The 20,736-nt window shown below is 45.9% G+C and overlaps 1 protein-coding gene across 4 annotated transcripts; it reads right to left on the bottom strand.

The window, feature by feature from the left end:
- Positions 1-929: 929 nt before the first annotated feature.
- FBXL19 (F-box and leucine rich repeat protein 19) lies at positions 930-19,806 on the bottom strand. Of its 4 annotated transcripts, XM_074207039.1 has the most exons (13): positions 19,439-19,587; positions 18,332-18,395; positions 17,811-18,011; positions 16,606-16,749; positions 16,288-16,374; positions 15,906-16,118; positions 15,297-15,329; positions 13,958-14,183; positions 13,672-13,777; positions 7,814-7,977; positions 7,553-7,714; positions 1,478-1,696; positions 930-1,370 (listed from the first exon to the last, which is right to left on the bottom strand). In XM_074207039.1, exons 1-13 carry the CDS (start codon positions 19,498-19,500, stop codon positions 1,192-1,194), a joined length of 1,860 nt encoding a protein of 619 aa, XP_074063140.1. In that variant the 5' UTR covers positions 19,501-19,587; the 3' UTR covers positions 930-1,191. The 4 variants fall into 4 exon arrangements, with proteins under 4 accessions (XP_074063140.1, XP_074063139.1, XP_074063141.1 ...); XM_074207038.1 differs by having other exon boundaries at positions 931-1,370; positions 13,672-14,183; XM_074207040.1 differs by lacking the exon at positions 18,332-18,395 and having other exon boundaries at positions 931-1,370; positions 13,672-14,183; positions 19,439-19,806.
- Between the last annotated feature and the right edge of the window lie 930 nt (positions 19,807-20,736).

The raw sequence follows: 20,736 nt of genomic DNA, 5'->3' as shown, positions 1-20,736 counted from the left end.
CTTTCCAGCTAGGGCACTGGCTTTGGGAGTGTGTCCATTGGCTGCTATTTCCTTGGCAACCAGGAGTGGCATTTCCCTGGGCAAATGGGATGCAAGTTTCCATGACAACAGAAGGGTGGAAATAACCAGCTTTGGGGAGTCCCTTCTCCCCATCACTGGCCGTCTGGCCCCTGGGGGAGGGTGGGAGAGGATAGGTACAGTAAGAGTAAGACTGGGAACATCCCCAGTCTAAATTGCCAACAACCCAATCCAAACTGATAACTTCCCCGATCCCCTTCCCCTCCCCCCAACTCCCACCTCCCCATCCCCAAAGTCCCCTAAGTTCAAGTAACACTTCAGTACAGATGAATGTTCAAGTATTTTTCAGGGAAGTAGGGTGGTCTGGAGATCCCTCACTCCCCTGGCAGGGCCCCAATTCCCTGTACAGCAGTAAAGGCCCCTGTCCTCCCCCCACCTCCACAATTAGCTGCCATGTCAGTGAAGGTTCAAGAGTTGGAGAGGAGAGAGGAAGGGACAGAGTCTTAGGGTGATAAGAATGGGAAGGGGGGAGCCCTTGGCTTGCCTGATGCTCCCCTGTAGCTCGCGCCCATCCCCCTCCTTCCCTCTAACAGCTTCACCTCATCCCTCTTCCCCCAACCCCAATTTTAGTTGTTCCCTTTGAGCTGCCCTCAATCTGACACCCGTTTCTCCCACTTCCTGTTTTCCCTTTTTAACCCTCCCCCACCCTCCCCCAAATATGTGGTCCTTGTTCCCTTTATGCTTCAATTTCTGTTTGTCTGCTTACCGCCCCTCCCCCCATCGCCTTCCCCATCCCCCTGGATCCCCATTAGCAATGTGCAGATTGCCCCACCACCAGAACCTTCCCCAGCCACGTTACCAATCCCCTCCACCAAAATGCTGCCCCCCTAAACTTCCCCCCTCCTTTCAAGCCCCCCAGTCCCTCCCCTAAGTCAGTACCTCTGCCCCACTTCCCCCCAGGACAATGAAGTAGGCAGGGGCATGGGAAGGGAAGACATGAACCCCCAGGGATATATCAGTGCAGGGGGTTGGGGGTTGTTCTTGAGTCTCTATGTGGGAGAATCAAGTCAGAAGGTAGAGAGACCCAGCCCCTGGGTGATGGTTTGGAGAGATGGGAAAAGGGGCCCCAAGAGAAGGGCTTGCAAGTCCTGGGGGAAGTTGGGGGGCACCCCACTAGCTGTCCTTAAGCAGCAGCTTCTCCTCAGGGCATCGGAAGGGACCAGGGGGACCTGCAGCTGCCAGCCTGGCACAGGCTTCAGGCGAGAGTTGGCGACAGGAGCGAAGGTCCAGGCGTCGAAGTCTGGGGCATCGTCGGAAAAGCGGGAGGCAGTGATCCGTGAGGCGATGGCAACCTGAGGGTGGCAGCGGCTGACATGGGGTTCACTCTGGGGAGGGGGCAAAGCTACTCATGAGGGCTGAGGAGCTCCAAGTATCACAGAAAGGGGGGAGGGTTGCTTACCCGCTAGGTTGAGGTGAACAAGGGTCTCTCGGAGTGGGGAGGTGGGGGCTGTGAGGAGGTGGACACTGGGATCCCCAACATGTGCGCAGTGGCTGAGATCAAGGGCACTGAGCTGGGGAGCATGGCGTAGGAGAAGGCGAAGGGAGGCATCTGTCAGCTCCAGGCCAGCCAGGCGCAGCTCAGCCACTCCCTGAAGCCGTCCCCTGCTCTCCGTTTGGCCTAGAGGTACAGGAGAAGGAGTCAGGCCTTAGATGAATCCTTACTCTTTCCGCTGTTCTGGGTACTAACCAGAACCCAGCACCTACATTTCCCACTCTAACATACACACAGTTAAGAATGGGTGATAAAAGAGTTTAGGAGGGACAGATTAAGAAGATGTGAATTCCTGAAAGGAACAGCCATACCTTTTTCACACTCTTCCCCTATCCTACATAATAACCCATGGTATCCTCTCTACTCAGATAAATTCTAACAGAATTGATGGAATGAGAAAATAAAAGCCAAGTTTTGACTTTAGTTCTATCAATGTCTTATAAGAAATAACTTGGTCTGCCTACTCAGGAAGGTATTAGGAGGTACAAACTGGAAATGGATATGAAAAATCTGAAGGCCTACACAGAGAGGAGGGATAATAGTAATAATAATAATAATTATTATTATTATTAGCTATTCTTCAAATCCTGCTTAGCCCAAAGTGATCTCTTTCTTTTCACACTTTTTAGCACATTTTCCATGTCACTTTTATAGCCCTGAAGTAATAATATATTGTATTATTTGCTAACGTTTCAAGTGCAAAATTTCCATTCAACTGCATTGAAAGCTACCTGAGGACAAGGACACTGTCAGCAGTCACAACTGGAGATTGAGAAGACTTAATGAATTATGAAGAGAGCTAAACTCTGGTCCCAGTTCTGAATAGCCTATGCCCTTGATTAAACACCTTTACCTCTATGACCCTCAGGTTTTTGGGGTTTTTTAGGTTTTTGCAAGGCAAACAGGGTTAAGTGGCTTGCCCAAGGCCACACAGCTAGGTAATTATTAAGTGTCTGAGACCGGATTTGAACCCAGGTACTCCCGACTCCAGGGCCGGTGCTTTATCCACTATGCCACCTAGCCGCCCCTACTATGCCACCTAGCCGCCCCTTACCCTCAGTTTTCTTAAACTTAACTGGGTTACAGTTATATTGGGGGCAAGAGGAAGAAAATTTTTTAAAAGGGACAGAATTATTGCTTACGGGATATAACAGATAAACAATAACAAGCAGAACTACTCAATTCCTATTGTGCTTTGGCTTTTCTCTACCAAGGATAATGATCTTCACACCAAGAAAAAGGTGACAAAAGTGGTTACCAGGGAAGTAAACTTCAAGATAAGGAAGGAGGTAGGAAAAGGGCATTTAGTTACTCTCAGTGACTTGAGAGTCATTATCAGGCCTAGATACATTAAATTCCAGGGAACTAAAGAACAAGATGACATTACTGTTGAGTTGCTTCTGGTGATCTTCAAAAACTGGTAGGTAAGAGATGCAAAAAACTAAAGATAGGCAAGCAAGAGCCCATTTTCAAAAATGAGAAGACAGGTTCTTACAAATAATTTTGAGTGAACTTGACTTCAATTCCTACAAAACTCTAGAACTCATTTAATAAAGAGGCCTTAGGAAAGAAAGTAGCAATCATGGTAAACATTTCTATCAAAACAAGTCATGCTTTGGTCCCTTTGTCCCTTGGTTTTGCCTGTTTTCCTTTATTATAAGAGAGAGATCTATTTAGGGGCAAAGAATAGAGATCAAGAAATTTTGGTAGTATAAAAAAAAAGACATCAATAACATTTTTAAGACACAGAAAATAGAAGTCTTGCCAAACTAAAAGTTCATTTTTTTGACATACTCACTAGAATGGTAGAACAATATAGCTGTAGTATACATAGATTTCATCCAAACAACTGAAAAAATCTCTCAAGAGATATGTAATTACATAATGATACAGCTAGTATTCAGAATCAGACCTAATATGTGGATTGGGTTCACTTAGTGGATTGTCAAATTAGAAAAAAGACACTAATGGAATGCCAAATGGATCTATTCTATTCTGCTCAATATTTTTATCAATGCCTTGCATGAAGACATAGAAGGAATGAATACTCCTCAAATATCAATTCTACTAAATAAGATACATCATTCCTCAGTAAGATTTTTGCTATCATTTCACTAGGAAGATTCAGATATCTAAGATCTATATAAAACTAATGTAAACACTTAAGAATAAAAGCCATTCCCCAAATGACAAGTGATCAAATGATTTAAACAGATTAGTTCACTTGTAAAAGAGAATTGCAAAACTATGAGCAATCATGTGAAAGATTATTCTAAATCATGAATAATAAGATAAGTAGTAATCAAAACAAGTGGAATTTTGCCTTACATTGAACAAACTGGGAAAAGATGGGAATAGTCAGAAAAAAATGAGGATCGTCAATGTTGGAATGGTTTTTGAAATATAGGCACACTTTTTGGGGTTTTTTTTTTTTTTGCAAGGCAAAGGGTTCAGTGTCTTGCCCAAAATCACACAGCTAGACAATTATTAAGTATTCTGAGATAGGATTTGAACTCAGGTCCTCCTGACTTCAGGGCTGGTTCTATCCACTATGCCAACTAACTGTTGGTGAAGTTCTGAATTAGTCTAACCATTCTGGAAAACAATTTAGAATTATGTTAAAAGGATTAAAATATCTAAACTCTTTATCCAAAGAGTAATTTGAGACACATATCCCAAGGAGGTTAAAGATGAGAAGGCCCTAAATATATTAAACTAATATACTATTAGCACTTTTTGAGGTAGCAAAGAAAAGGAAACAAAATAGATGTCCATATATAGCTAAAACAAATTGTGATGCAGAAATATGTGGCATGGGGTGGCTAGTGGATAGAGCACCAGCCCTGGAGTCGGGAGTACCTGGGTTCAAATCCGGTCTCAAGCACTTAATAATTACCTAGCTGTGTGTCCTTGGGCAAGCCACTTAACCTCATTTGCCTTGCAAAAACCTAAAACAAACATGTGGCATATTATACATAACTTAAGAAATGATGTACATAAAAAAGTATGGGAAGACTTATATGAACTGATACAAAGTGAAAAAAATGGAACCAGGAAAATAAATACAAAAGCTGAAAATAGTGTAAAGAGCAACATAGTCAAAACTAAATGTTGTGAAATTACAATGACCAAGCCTGACCCCAAAGAAGAGATATGAGAATGAACCTTTGGCAGAGGTGGGGAGCTGAGGGTATAGAACACTGTATATACCCTCAGATGTACTGTCTTGATTCTTTTCTTCCCTCCCCCTTTTGTTATAGGGGTGATTTTCAAGGATGGACAGAGTAGTGATACAGTAACATATCAATCACTTTTTTAAAGGGTCAAGGGGAAACATAAAATTACTTAGTTCAAAACATTAACTGCATTAATATATTTGGAAAAGATACAAACAGATCACAGATTTAGTTTATGTGGAGTTTTAGTGAACTAAGAGCTCACCAATGACATCATGGGACGACGTTCTGACTGGCCTGGGAGCTGGATTTGAGTAAGGCAGAGCTGTACAAAGTTGTCAGCCGCAGTCTTCTGGAGTAATCAAAGCCCAGTGGCAAAAGTCAAGACAAATGGCAATGATCCCTCATGTAGGGGGCAACCTAGATTTTCAATACCTGATCAACTTCTAAACTCCCATGGTGCCTGCTTCAGCCATAGTCAGGGCCACTGGAACAAACTGTTCTCATCTAGCCCACTCCACTGGGGAAGTCTTCATATGCTTGGAGCAAACACCCTCCTAACTCACCAATAGGTTTAAGGTTTCAACCTGGTTTTCCCAGGGTGTGGTTGCTGTTCATGCTACAGCTTCTAGGAGACACAGGTGAGAGTTGGGTGATGGGTGAACACCAAAGGTAGAGAAGCAGCCCTGAAAGGGGCTTGGCAAGTCCTCACACCAAAGATGTGTTAAGGGAAGACTAGCAACTCAGGTTTAAGCAGACAACATAGCAGGATGAAGGAAAGCTCCTTGAGGGCACCCATATCTTTTTTGTACATTTCCTCAGCTTCTAGCAGAGTGCTTGGGTAAGAGCTTAATAAAAAACACTAGTGCAATTTTAGGCTGCATTAGGATGGTCTGATGACATTTAGATTAATATTGTGTTCAGTTCCAGATGCTACATTCTAGCAATTAATATCAACAAGTTACTTAGAAAAGCTTAGACTAGAGGTAGCTAGGTGACGCAGTGGATAGAGCACCAGTCCTGGAGTCAGGTGGACCTGAGTTCAAATGCGGTCTTGGACACCTAATACTTATTTAACTGTGTGACCTAGGGCAAGTCATTTAATCCCATTGTCTTTCCCTCTTTAGTCCACTTTTTTTTTGGTTGTTTTTTTTTGGGGGGGCAAGGCATGAGTCTTCAAGTTTTTGAAAGACTGTCACATGGAAGAGGGATTAATCTTGTTTTATTTGTTCTTAACGAGTGATACTTGTTGCTATTTTTGTTTGCAGTTAGGTCGTACATTTGATTCAGGAAGACCTGAGTTCACCTTCCTGAGTTTCAATATGACTTCAGATATTTCCTAGCTGTGTGACCTGGGCACCCCGTTTGCCTCAGTTTCCTCACCTGTAAAAAGAGCTGGAGAAAGAAATGGCAACCCACACCAGTATCTTTGCTAAGGAAACCCAAAGTGGGGTCACAAAAAAAACCAGACTCAACTGAAGTGAACAACAACAAAAATAGGTGACCCCCATACTGTTTGACATAAAGTAAAGTCCCTAACAATTATAAGCTGTCAAAAAGTGAAATGGGGGACGGCTAGGTGGCGTAGTGGATAAAGCACCAGCCTTGGAGTCAGGAGTACCTGGGTTCAAATCCGGTCTCAGACATTTAATAATTACCTAGCTGTGTGGCCTTGGGCAAGCCACTTAACCCCATTTGCCTTGCAAAAAAAAAAAAACCCAACAAAAAACCTAAAAAAAAAGTGAAATGGGCAACAGGTAGAAATATTAAGTTTTCCATTATTGGAGGGTTTTTAGAGGAAACTGACTAACTGTTACAAAGGGTTTCCTTTTCATGTATGAATTCCCAGAAATGACTTCTGTGATTCTAGTTAACTCCAGAATGTTTTCCTTCTATGAAAATGCCTGCCCTATCTTCTTCTTCTTTTTTTTTTTTTAAAACATTTTTCAAGGCAATGTTAAGTGGCTTGCCCAAGGCCACACAGCTAAGTAATTATTAAGTGTCTGAGGTCGGATTTCAACCCAGGTACTCCTGACTCCAAGGCCGGTGCTTTATCCACTACACCACCTAGCGGCCCTTGCCCTATCTTCTTTATGGAGCTCATTTGAAACTCAGATGAAATATCATGCAGATGAAAGTGTCTACAAAAGCTAAAATGTCACACAGAATTAGGGTACTTCTGATCACATGGAACTACTCCCAATTCTGAAATACTTTTCACCCTTTACTCATGCCATGCCTTCTGTCTCAACTATGAGTGGAATGAAGGAAAATGTATCAGTTTTGAAGACAGAATATGAGTGTCTGAAACTAGTTCTGATATTGATTATTCTGTGACCTTAAGCTCACATTTAACTTCCCTTGTCCACAGCTTTCCTTCGCTTTAGAATTCTAGTGATGGATTATGATTCTGTAATGCTACCTGTGATTCCTCATTCTTATTACCTAGTGACTATCTATTGAAAGCCAACCCATCTTACAAATCCCAACTTAATTCTCACCTACTTCACAAACCTTGGCCTACCAGTTAAGTCAGAAGCAGCCTGCCTTTCTTTGATTCTGTGATCTCTTATGGCATTGATTATGTCCCACCTAGTGTTAGTAATACATGTCAGAATCTCATTTCTCAGCTTCATAAATGATCACCATCACAGAAAGGACTGTTCTTATTTGTCTTTGCAAAGGCTATGGAGTCTTGCACCCAGTAGGTTCTCAACTGATGTTTGAAGAATAAATGAATGAATAGGATGCAGATAGGAATGGGAGAGATTTCACACATTGAAAGAACCTGAAAACTAGGCAGCACCTGGTTTGGTGTCTGGTGGAGGCAACAGTAGCTCCCTGAGCTGGGAGTCCTTGACATCCTCAATCCAGCGGAGGTCCAAAAGCCGCAATGCAGGCAATGGCGCTGAGCCCAATGCTGAAACTGAGAGCCAAGAGCAGCCCGACAGCACCAGCTCCTGCAAGCCTGAGGGACAGGGCATAAATTCAAACTCATCCCCAGGGAGACAACCCCCCCCCCCCCCCCCGGAACAGCCCTCTGTCGTGACTGCCTCCATCATCATACCTTGAAGCCTGTTCAGGAGCCACATGAGCTGCTTCTTGGAAACACCTGTCCAGCTGAGATCCAGGGCCCGAGGTTGCCTCCTAACCACACCACTCAGCATTGGTGGGGTTAGTGATTTCCTTCGGCTCAGGTCCATTCGGGGCCACAGACGCTTGTCATAGCACCTGGGAGCCACAAGGGGAAGAAGATCAAAAGCCACAACAAGGCTCAGTGTTTCAGAAGATTCACTCACTGCTCCATCAAGGCCCTGCCTTGGGCCTGGACTCTTGATACATGTCCTGGCTCCCAGGTCTCCTGCCACTGTGTCACTGTTCTTTCTTCCCTTTTACCCCTTACCCCTCTTTCCTCCATGTGGACAAATGATTATTATGAAGAGGGAGAGAAGAGTTATGGGAAAAAGGCTCTTCAGCAACTTCTCTGCCTGACTTTGGGGCTAGTAGCAGCAGTCAACCCATGTGTCCACCTGGACCTGAGCATAAGAGGATCATCCAACCCCACAATCTTGCCAACCTCTGTCCTGCCCCATCCTTCTCTCTTTCAATCCAATAACTTTTGAGGTTGTCCTGACTCCTAAATCTGTTATCTTCAGTTCTTAGTTATACAAGATGCCCAAATATATGATAGACCTCTCTCCCTAGATGACCCCCAGACACCTCAAACTTAGCAAGTCAAATGCACTATCTTGCCACCAAATCACTTTGCTGACTTCTCCATTTCTGTTCTTGGCATCATCATTTATCCCATTTCTCCAAATTCCAACCTCAAAAGTCATCTTTTAGCTTCTCCTCTCCCCCAGCATTCAACTATCTGCAAAGTCCCATCAATTCTCCTATAATATAATCTCATATACTCATCTTCCTTTTAACTTTCAATACTATTTTATTATCTCAAGGTCTCATTGTCTCTTTCCTGAACTATTACAATAGCCTTTAGTCTCTCCTTCAGTCAATTTATTCAGATTAATTCAATTAATTTATGTCACTTTTTAACTCAAAAATTTCAGGTTGCTTTACCTACTAAAAACAAAAATCCAAATTCTTTGGGCTAGTATTTTATGTCCTCCACAATCTTGGCCCTTTCTAGCCTTACTTTGTATTACTTCTTTCCATTCACTTTTTAAAAAGGTTTTTGCAAGGCAAACGGGGTTAAGTGGCTTGCCCAAGGCCACACAGCTAGGTAATTATTAAGTATCTGAGACCAGATTTGAACCCAGGTACTCCTCTTCAGGGCCGGTGCTTTATCCACTATGCCACCTAGCCGCCCCATCCATTCACTCTTATATGCCAGTACCCCTTCCTCATGAAATCTGCCCTGAACTCCCAAGCCAACCTAACAGAATCATAGAACTGGAAGGGACCTTAGAAGTCATGGAACATTTAGTCCAACCCCCAACTGAGCAGGTAACTGAGGCCCAGGGAATAACCTACCTATGGTCACACTGCTAAGAATGTATTAATTCATGAAGTAGCAGAGCTCAGACTTAAGTGATTTCTTATTTTGGGGATATCTTAATCTTCTTTGGTAACTCTTGTAATCATTTGTGCCTATATTTTATCTTCCCAGGTAGATTATAAACTCCTAGAGGGAAGGGCCACATCTTATTCCTTTTTGTATCCTTAATACATAAGAGAGAGCTATGTATTAATACATAGGCAAAGCTGAAGGACCTTGCACATTTTTTCCCTGGAGCTGTGTTTTTATTGGTGTAGAGTACTGAATATTTTCCTCTAATTATTTTTTCTACCCAGAGACCAATGATGGCCTCAGAGAGCTCCCTGGAGTTCTAAAAGGTTGACCTAGGGTCACACAACTAGTATGAGATAGGAGGTAGGTTAGAAGTCCAGGTCTTCCTCAGTCCTGAGGCCTGCAACTTCTTCTACCTCAACTATAGAGTATACCTAATAAGTCCTTCACATTATCCATCTCTAGCACTTGCCTAGGTCCTTTTTCCTATCCCTACTAACCTCCAAATCATTCTCCCTCCTTTCTCAATGAGCTTAGTGGAGATCAAAGTGTCTATCCCCTATCCATAATTACTCTTCCTTGTCCCTGGAGACATTTATATTGATGATGCTGTGAACATCCTTACCCCCTAGTTTATCAAAGTTCTCAATTCCTACAACTCCATTCTCTATCTCAGCCACAACAGTAGTCATAATTTAAACCAAACATCACTCAAGATTGTTCTATTTAAAATATCTGAAATTCTCTCTCCCACCACCCCCATTCTGATCAGTCTCCTGTCCTTTCATATTTCCTACTGAACCTCTTAAACCTATTCTTTATCTTGGTGGTGACATCTAATCACCTCATTTTCTGTACCTTCATCTCTGTTCTGACCTCACTCCACTCAGAATCTTTGGTTATCAATTTCAAAAATATATAGTCCTTCATCGTTGAATTCCTTTCCTTCTTGTCTTTGTGGTATTCACAATCTGTGAACTTTGGTTCCCCTTCACTATCTACCTTCTTTTCTATTCCAAAGCTGGTGGAGGAACTTATAAAGCTATGCTAACTGAGTTCCCTTCAAAATCATGTTAGTCAACTTCAAATGAGTGCTCATGATAGCATGACAATCTTTTTGTTCATCTCTGAATGACTCTATCACACTTCTTAGAATAGCTACTGCAAAACTTCTTTCTCCTCAAGTCTCTAGCTCCATCTTTACACCCATCTCTAGAAGCAGATAACTTTGCTTTATGCTTCCCAGAGAAGATCAAGCTTATCTATCATGAAAAGTCTCATTTTACTTCCTCCAAACTTCAAAACTGACTCTTTACCCAATCCTTTGTTCCAGTCTCAAAGGCCTTTCTCCTAACCAAAGATAACCCCTCCACCATGAGCCCTTGCTCTAATCACCTTCAAGAGTTTTCCCCACATCAGCCATTTCTTTTTTTCAGTTTCTCTGAGTTCAGTCCCCAGTGCCTACAAGCATGCTCAGGTCCCCTGGCAGTGTTTAAAAGGCAAAGAGCTTGGTGTTTCATAAATGTTTATTGACTATCACCTTACTAGTAGCTCAGCTCTTAAATCTTCCTGCCTCTAGTTGTCAACAAATATTCATTCACTTCTCAAGTCCCTGTAACATGGATTCTGATCTCACCATTGTACTGAAACTACTCTTCTCAAAGGTCATCAATAACTTCTTGGTTGTTCAAGCCAGTGGACTTTTTGACATCCTCTCTAGGGTTTCCTCCTACCTATCTGACTGCTCCTTCTCAGTCTCCTTTCCTTATTTAGGAACTACCTCCTGTCCCCTAAATATGGGTCCTCCTCTTCCATTGCCCCCTCCTCAGGCTCTGTCCTAGTGCTTATATTTTCTTTCTTTATATATTTTTCCTTAGTAATCTTATCTGTTGCCATCTCCAAGCTATGAAGATGACTCCCAAATCTATAGGCCTATTCCTAAATTCTCACCTAAAATCTAGTCCTCACATTTCCAATGGCCCAATGATCATCCATTCCTGTAATTCTAAAGCAGTGATATGACACTCAAATAGAAATGGAGGTCCCTAAACCCTATAAGTCCCCTCTATGAGTTGCAAATTAACTTAGAAAATCACATGTTTAACATTATCTATGTTATATTATATTTTTATTTATTTTGTTAAATATATCCCAATTATATTTTAATATGATTTTAACTGCTCTCAGGAATATTGTAGGTCACAATGTGGCAGCCAGGCTCATGTTTGATATCTCTGTCCTACAGATATCTAAAACTCAACTTGTCTTAGACTGAAATCATGTCTCTGCCACTCTTAATCCCAACTTTTCTTTTTTCTGTTGCTGGCTTCACTATCCTCCAAATCACTCAGATTTGAAACACTAAAGAATTATCTTTGATTATTTCCTCTACCCCTTCCTCCACACATATTCAGATGTCAGGTTTAACTAACTCTTACTCCACAATATTCTTCACAAAATGCTCTTTCCCTCTCCATTCACATATGATCCCAGTTCAGGTCCTCATAACCTTTTTTTTTTTTTGCAAGGCAAACGGGGTTAAGTGGCTTGCCCAAGGCCACACAGCTAAGTAATTATTAAGTGTCTGAGACCGGATTTGAACCCAGGTACTCCTGACTCCAGGGCCGGTGCTTTATCCACACCACCTAGCTGCCCCTTCATAACCTTTGTTTGGACTACTGTAATAGCTCTACATTTATTTCTATTTCCACTCTCTCCCTTCTCCCAAACCATCCTTCACACAGTTGCTAAAATAATCTCCTTAACACAGATCTGACCATGTTGTTACTAAAAATAAAAAAGTAAAATAAATTCAGTGGATCCTTCTTGCCTTTGGGAGGCAGACTCCTTCCTCATCTTGGCATTTAGGACCTTATGTAATCTGGTTCTCACCTATCTTTCCAGATTTATTTCAAATTATTCCTCTTCATATATACTATGACCCAAACTAGAATTGAGTTTCTTGAACTTAATCTGCCATTTCCAAGTTTCATTCAAACAGACCTTCCCCACTCCAATGCCCTCTATGTCCTTCAGAATCCTTATCTTCCTTCAAAGTTCAACACAGAGCCCATCTTTCCTTTCTTCCATAATCCTTCCTCCAAGTTAAATCATTCTCTACCTCCTAGAATGCAATGCTTTCTCTGGTGCCCCAATTCACACACTCTACCTTGAATTATACTATTTATTCTACATATCATCAACCTTCCACATATCATCTACTTCATTCTGTAGAATATAAGCTCCTTGAAAAGCAGGGACTGTCATTTTTTAGTCTTTGTATTTCTAGCCCTTAAAAAATAGCAAGCACTTGATAATATTTATTGCTTCTCATTCAATGCAAGCTTGACCACATCTCTATTTAAACTAGAGATAGCAGTTCAGTTACACATTTAAAGAGAAAAATATAGCAGTCTTTAGAGAAAATTCTGTTTATCTATCTTTTGCCCCTTTTCCTTGTCTAACACTGCCTCATCCCCACCCCAACAAACACACACACACACACACACACACACACACACAGTCACCATCAATCTCCCCATTGCTTCCAGGGTCAAATAAAATCTCTGCTTGATTTTTAAAAGCCCCTTCCTTTCTTTTCAGTATTTTTATACCCTATGCCCCCCCCCCATCTTTTCATCAATACTATTTTCTAGTATTATTTGGGCTCCTTGTGGTTGCTTGAACAAGATACTCCATCTCTTGACTTCAGACATTTTCACTTGCTTGTCCCCCATGCCCTGAATATTTTTCTCCTCACCTCCCTCCCCTAGCTTCCCTGGTTTTTATCAAGTTTCAGCTCAAGTCCCAAACCTCCCTTTTTCATGATAGTCCCTTCCCTCTGTTGATTATCTTTAATTTATCCTATCAATATCCTGTTCATAGCTGCATATTTTATCCCCCATTAGACTATAAGTTCCTTAAGAACAGGGACTGTCTTTTGCTTTTCTCTGTACACCCATCAATTAGCACAGTGTGTTGAACATAGCACTTTAATTCATTCTTTTAGGTTGTTTTTTTTTGCAAGGCAAATGGGGTTAAGTGGCTTGCCCAAGGCCACACAGCTAGGTAATTATTAAGTGTCTGAGACCAGATTTGAACCCAGGTACTCCTGACTCCAAGGCTGGTGCTTTATGCCACCTAGCTGCCCCGCTTTAATTCATTCTTAATGACTTACTTAAGAGTAAAGTTTCCACCATCTAGCAGACCAAGAAAACCATTTTTACAGATCTTTCCCCACTGCCTACCCCTTCACCCCTGCCCAAGTCTTATCAGACAAAGGAGGAAATATAGAGGAAGGTGAAATGAGTTGACCCACTGAAAGGAGAACCTATTGTTAGATGACCATAGGTAGAAAACAAGTCACAATACCCTCTATCCAAGGAACCACTCACCATCGGCTCCAGGTCCGGCAGACCCTCATACAGATGCACAATTCTCTGGGTCCGAGGTGCTGGAAGACTCGAAGCCAGGCAGCCCTGGGTAGAGGGTGGTCAGGCCCTGCCACCAAGGGCAACGTATCAGGCTCTGGGCTTCGTGGTGGTGGCCTCACCACATGTCTCTCAAGCTGTGGGGGGCGGGGTGGGGGTGCAGGACCCAAAGGCCAGCTCAGCAGAGGACCCCCACTCCCAGGCCGCCAGGCCCGACGGCCACCCCTATTCTCCTTCTCCCCAGAATTGCCTCTTGGGGGCCGGCGTCCATTTCGGGCCTCCCCAGGAGCCTCATCCTCACTGAGGGATGTAGCTGATGAGTCTGAATCTGAGTCTGAGTCTGAGGAAGATGATGAAGTGTCTGGCACCCGCTCTAACAACTGGCACATCCGCTTGAAACGCTCCAGCTTTTCCCGTTGTGGGGAAGGGGCTGGGGCTGCAGGACCCTCGGGAGATGCTGACGGGGGCTTTGGTTTCTGGAGAGAAAGCAGATAAATGTTTGTTCAATGGCTAGCCTAAAAAATTCTTGTGAAATCTCAAGGGAGTTGAGTTGAAAAAGAATCAGGCAGCCTCAAATTTTCATGGAAATACAAGAAATGACATAGAAAAGTCCACAAAGAACCCTGAAGGAACAAGAGATGCAAGTTCTCATTCTGGTTCTGTTGATAAGCAGCTATACAACTTTAGGCAGTCATTTAAACTCTGTACGGAATGAGCATAGGAAGAATCCCTTACATTTATGTAGCACTTAATAACAGCTCACATTTACAGAATGAATTACTTTACAAAACTGCCAAAACTCTATAAAGTGGGAAGTAGAAGTACTATTGTTCCCACTACAATTTACAAAATCAAGTCTAAGAAAGGTAGAATGAGTTTCCTACCATCATACAGTTAGTAAAATGGATGGTTTATAAACTCAAATCCAGATCCCGAATTTCTAGCCCATTTTTCTTTCCATTACACAATTAGGCTCTACTTGTTTACAAAGTACAAGCTCTCATTTGGTCCTCAAGACAACTCTGTGACTTAAGGCAGATTAGGTATTATTATCTCCATGTTATATATATATATATATACACACACATATATATATGTATATATGTTTACATACATATATATATATGTATAAACTGAAGTTCAAGTCAGATTAAATGATATACCCATGATTATTCTGCTAGTAAAGTGGTAGAATGGGCTCTCAGACATTCATTATTCATTTTAACTCATCTTAGTCTGACTTAAACCAGTGTTGTGACCTAGCCAAACCTTTCAGCTCTAAGAATCTGAGCTTTAGGATCATTTAACCTTGTTCCATTGTACTCTCTCATCCCTCTCCTTTCCAAGCTCTTTGGAACTAGTTGAAAAACAAGCAGCTAAGATTTTTATTTTCATGGTAAGTGAAAGCCATGATTTCCCTCCCACCCAAGCTCTTAGATCTTAAGATCTTGCCCTAAGGTGGAAGGCTATAACACCTTGGCTCACATCCAGAGGACCTGGAGGGCTAAGGTGGGGCAGAATAGGACAGGACATCCAGTTCCAATCGGATGAGGCCTCAAAGGGAAAGGGTAATCATCCATTCCACTCACCTTTTTCAGGTGCTTCTCTCTTCCTCCTTTTATCTGTTCAGGTGGGTGGGATGATGGTAGTGTAGAAAGTAAAAGAAACTCTGTTAGGTCCTTTACTCTCTGTAAAAACTTAAGTTTCTTCCCCTACCTTGGACTACAAATCCCAGAAGCCCCCATCCCAGACAAGACTCTGAGCATGCTCACCTTTCAATCATACTGTCTCCTTTCCACTGAGCATGCTCCTGCTCTTCTTTCTTCCTACTCAGGCCCTCTCCAGCCCCTCCTTTTTCCTCCTCCCTAGGAGCCAACTTGAGCATGCTCTCTTCTCCTCTCCAACTCTGTCTAAATTACTCCCCTTCTCCCTGGAGTTCCCCTACCGCCCCCTCCCTCACCTATACCTCCCAGACTCCTACAAGGCACACTGAGCATGCTCCACCCTCCCCCATTTCCCCACCCACCCCTTAAACAACATTCCAGCTCAAGAACTACATCTCCCAGAAATCCCACAGGGAGCCCACAAAGTGCTGACTCCCAATCCTTCGTCTCTTTTTGTCATCAAGACTACATCCTCCAGAATCCCTTCTACCTGGCCCTCAGAGGGCGTGATTCCCCACCCCCTCCAGCCTTTACCTTCTTCCTAGATGTGGGGGGTTCATTCCCCACCTCTCTCTCTTTCCGTTTGTGAGGTCCAGGGCCATCCTCTGAGGGAGCTCCTGGAGGAAGGGGGCCTTTTCGTCGGGGGAGGGGTGGTGGCAGCTCCTCGGTTAGCTTCCAGCCGCTTCCCAGTCCTGGCCCCTCCTCCCCATTGTCAGCTCTTCTGCGTCCAGGCCCCTCCCCAGAATCCTAGGGTAGGGAAGAAGAGGTGCAGATTCAACCTCTTCTCCCATTTCTTCCAAAATTCTTCCCACCCAAACTTCCAGTTTCCTATCCAGCTGGTGCAGAAGCCAAGTCACTTTTTATTCTACCCCACCCCATCCCACTCCCACCACTGGCCCTCAGATCCCCACCCTACCTTGCTGGTCCTGCCTTCCTGGGTACATCGAGGACACTCCCAGCAGTTTGGGATCTCAGTATTGATGACGCCCTCAGCCTTTCCCATCTAGTAAAAACAGAAAGGATAGAGGGAGTTCTGTGTATTTTATCCTTATCTGTAAGCAAATCCCCTTTGTTACATTCTGCCCCACGAGTCTTTCCCATGTTAACATTCTACTCCTCCTCTAGGTTCTCCTCCAGTTGGCCCTCAGTTCTGCTTCCCAGCCTCTTCTCATACCTTCCCTGTTCTTCCTCTCTGCTCTTGTCCAAGCTACTCTCCCCTGTCCCCAAACCTTACCTTGAGACAGCCTGGGTGTACGATCTCATTGCAGATTGTACACTCCATGAGGCTCAGAGCAAATTTCTCCTCTTCTCCCTCCACTGTGTCCTCCTTTCCAGCCTCTCCACACAACAAACACACAGCTGTGTGGGGCAGTACGGGCTGCAGGCAAGAGGAAAAAAAAAGTCAGACAACCCCCTTCACAGGGCACAGGAAAAGAAAGGACTAGTAGCTAATCAAACAGTTATGAATGACTCTGAGATGGAGAGAAAGATAGTCTTCAAGCATAAAGTAGTCAATTAGTGAATAATGTTTGTTGAACTGAATTGGAACATAAACTGTGGCTGGTTCTGAAGAATGTAGCGAAAGAGCAGCTAAGTCTAACAGAGGGATCCAAAGGTTTCTGGATAGGGTGGCAGCAGGAGCTAGCTGGTTGATACAGAGAAGAGCAGAAGGAGGATATAAGAGTATGACTTTGTGGCTTTGGGAAGGAAAGCAGCCACAACTGAGAGTCTGTTGGTGTTGAGATTTTCCAGAAAGAATAAGGGAAAGAGTGGGAGAAAAAAAAAAGAAGAGACTCAAAAGTCATCTCTGAGATAAGTGCCCCAGCATGGAGATTGAACTTTTTCTGAGGAGTAGGGTGAAAGGGCAACCAGGACATCCAGTTGGTTTGAGGGTGAAATCTGGAGAAAGGGTAGGGAAGAGGGAGACAGGAGGAAGTGGACAACAGAAAAATAATGAAGAGTAGAGATGGGCAAGGAAGAGACCAAAAAAGGAGAAGGAGAATCAAGAGGGAAGAGAAGTCACAAGAGTAGATACAGTTGTAAACGTCTGGTGTCTGGGTATCAGTCCCTGGAACGATTCTCAAGTATATCCATCACATGTAACATCCCCCTCTTAATCCTGTTGGGGAGGAAGCCATTCTGGTGACAAAGACTATTCCTACACCCTAGGCTACAGTCCAGGGTTCAGCAGAGTTTTAAGCGCAACAGCTACATAGGACCTATTCTGTGGAGAGAAAACATCAGCAAATTCCCCAAAAGGAAACCGAGGCTTCCTCTGTGACAGTCGAGGAAAAGGTATATTCCACCAGCCAACCTGAGAGCAGTAAGGGCATAAGCCAGCCTAGTGGGAGGACCAAAGGCCTAGAAATGGCCTGCTGGACTGAGGGAGCCCAAGCAAGTCAACTGATGGGTTGCGGGAGGGAGAAAGGGAAGACTCACAGCAGTACACTGGCGGAGCAGGCAGGACTGCTTCATCCGCCCGGGACCCCCAAATTTCTTCATGTCCCGGCAGAAGTGGCAGTCCCCGCACTCGGTGCGCACACAGGCCCGGCAGCGCCGGCAGCGGGTTCGGCGTCTGCGCGCTCCGGCCCCCGGCCCCCGGCCGCTGGACGACATTGGGGGCGTCAGCAACGCCGAGGGCTGCATGAGGAAGGAAAAGTGTTAGGAAAAGTCGGGGCAGCTCCCTTTTCTCTATTCCCTTCATTGCCTCCACAACCTCTATCCAGCTCTTTCCTCCTCTCCAGGGGGTGAAATGGAATCTGGAAGTCCTAATCGACTTTCCCCCATGGCTGTTCTTCAACCAGATCCTTCCTCTCCCCTCCCTCCCTCCTGGAGGCCAAAGGCCACCCATTCAGTCCACACCCGATCTCCCTCTACTCCTCAGAGGTCTGCAATCGATCCATGGATCCCTCAGATCCACCCTCACCTTCCTCAGCGCCTCCCTTCCCGGTGGAGGTTACCTCAGGAAGCTCCTGAGTCTTCCCCTCGATCTCCAAAGGCAGCTCTCCCCAGGTTCTCCCCAACCTGAAATTCCCAGATATACCTCCAAGGTCCCCTCTGACCCCAGGCTGTGTTTCACACTCCCCCCACCCCCCCCCCAACCCTACCATATATACAAACTGGCTTTTGCCCACCAACCTCTCCTCGACCCAACTGAAAAGCCTTTGAGATGAAAATACCCCCTCGTCTTTTCGACTACTGAAATTTTCAGCTTCAAGAAGCCTCTAACTCTCCAGGAAGCACACACACACACACACACACACACACACACAAACACACACCCCTTCCACATATCCCCCACATCCCATGTGATAGTATCCTTTGCCCACAAAATTCCTGCTTCTTTCTTTTTTCCTTGACAGTCTTGGACTTCCACCTCCCTAAAGAAACTGAAAAAAGAAACTCCTGATACTGTAAACTCTCCTCTGCCCACATTCTAAAGCACCTGGCTCCTTCACAAAACCTATACTTCTACCTTCAGGTTCTTCTGTTTAACTAGGCAATCACTCAGATGTTCAAAAATTTCAGATTTCAATCTGATCTCACATTATCCATCAAGTCCCAGATCCCTTAGTTCTTTTCTGCTCCTAATTGTGTAGAAAGCCCTCGAATTTCCCTTTTCTCCAAGATCCCATCTAGAAATCTCTGATTGCAGGGAGTTTTCCACCCCGCCCCCCCTGGTCCAGAGATTTCATTCGATGGCACTCCCCAGCACCCTTCTCAATTCCCCTCGGCTTCCAAGTTTCCTTAATTCTCTAGAATCCCTAACTCTCGTAGTTCATAAAAGAGGAGAAAAGGAGAGTGGGGAGAATTCTGCGGATTCCCAAGGGGGAGCCAAGACCCACGAAGGGACTATACACCCCAGAGGAGCGTAAAAAGGCAAAGGAGGACTACGGGGTGAAGTGGGAGCTGGGATAAAAGGAAGCCAGAAACTCGGGTCCCGGGCATGGGCAAGGGCCCCACGACCCAGGGCGAGCCTGGAGGGGTCCGGGAGCGCCGGAGCCCAGCCCAGGACGAGCAGATGTAGGCGGCGGGGAGCCCAGGAGGAAGAAGAGGCACGAACCCACCTCACACGTGTCCCAGGAGCCATCTCTCCCTTCTCGGAAGCTCCCGGTGGGTCGTCGGCCATCGGCAGGGGGGCCAGGGGGCGGAGGGCGCTGGGGGCTCGCGAGTCCGGGGTCCACGGCCCCCCGCGGCGGCACAGCCTCCGCCGGAGGCTGGGGCGGCGGGCCCGGGTGGCAGACGCGCCTCTCGGGGTGCCCGGGCGGGGGTGCCCGCGGAGCAGAGGCCCTCCTCCCCCGGCTCTGCGGCGAGGTCTCCACCGGAGCCCCGTGCAAGCCCGCAGGCTCGGGGTGTCGGGCCCCGCGGCCCCCCGGCCTCGGCCCGGCTCTGGCCTGCTCTAGCTCTCCCCTCTGCCCCCGCCGCGCCGGCCCCCCCCTCCCCGCGTCCCGGGGCCCGAGCCCTGCCCCCCGCTGGCTCCTGGGGAGGGGAGGGGGGGGTCACCGGAACCTTCCCCCCTCCCCCGAGCCGCTTCCACCCTCCTGTGACCCCCTCCCTGGCAGGGAAGGGGGGAGGGGAGGGGGGGGTGAAGGAAGCGACTCTGGCCCCGCCCACCCCGGCCCCTGCGCCCCCCCCACCCCCCTCCCCCGCAATCGCCCCTAAGAAGAAATAAATTTAAATAAATTTGAATAAAACCCCCCTCGAGTAGGAGGAAGGGAGGGAAGGAGGGAAGGGGAGGGGAGGGGGGAGGGGGCAGTTGGGGGTGTCTCAGCCCCCCCGGCCCCCCGGCCCCGCGCTGCTCCGGCCCCGGGCCCCAGCCGCCTCTCTCATCCCTCCTCAGCTCCTTCCTCCTTCCTCCTCTCCTCCCCCCTCCTTCTCTCCTCCTCCTTCCCTCCCTCCTTCCCTCCCTCCCTCCTTCTTCCAGGCCAACCCCTCCCCCTTTCCCCCTCCCCCTCCCCCTTCCTGGACTTAGGCGCGCAGAGCACGACGGATACTGTAGTCTTCCAGCCTCGGCGCAGCCGTGGAAGACCACGGAACGCCGGAGAGGACAAAAACTACAACAAAGATGGCGGCCAACGGGCCCGGCCGCGGAGCTCCCTGCGAACCAAGGACGACGGGAGTTGTATTCCACCGGGCCCCGATGGCTTCATTGGGGAACACGGATCGGGAACAAGGACAGGGACTACAAACAAGATGGCATCTTCCTCCGCCCTCGTCTCCGGGATCTCAGGCGCTTTCCCCCTTACAGCCCTCTCCGCATGTGGGACAGGACGGGAACCTCGGCCCGTCCACTTCCTTTCCTCTCCACTTAGCCCCGTCGGGAACAATGGAAAGGTGAAGGCGCAGGAGGACTACGTGCAAGATG

This window comes from Macrotis lagotis, chromosome X, assembly GCF_037893015.1.
Source record: "Macrotis lagotis isolate mMagLag1 chromosome X, bilby.v1.9.chrom.fasta, whole genome shotgun sequence".
Lineage (NCBI taxonomy): Eukaryota > Metazoa > Chordata > Mammalia > Peramelemorphia > Peramelidae > Macrotis > Macrotis lagotis.
Note: the sequence above shows the minus strand (reverse complement) of the source record. Positions and strands in the feature narration are given on the sequence as shown.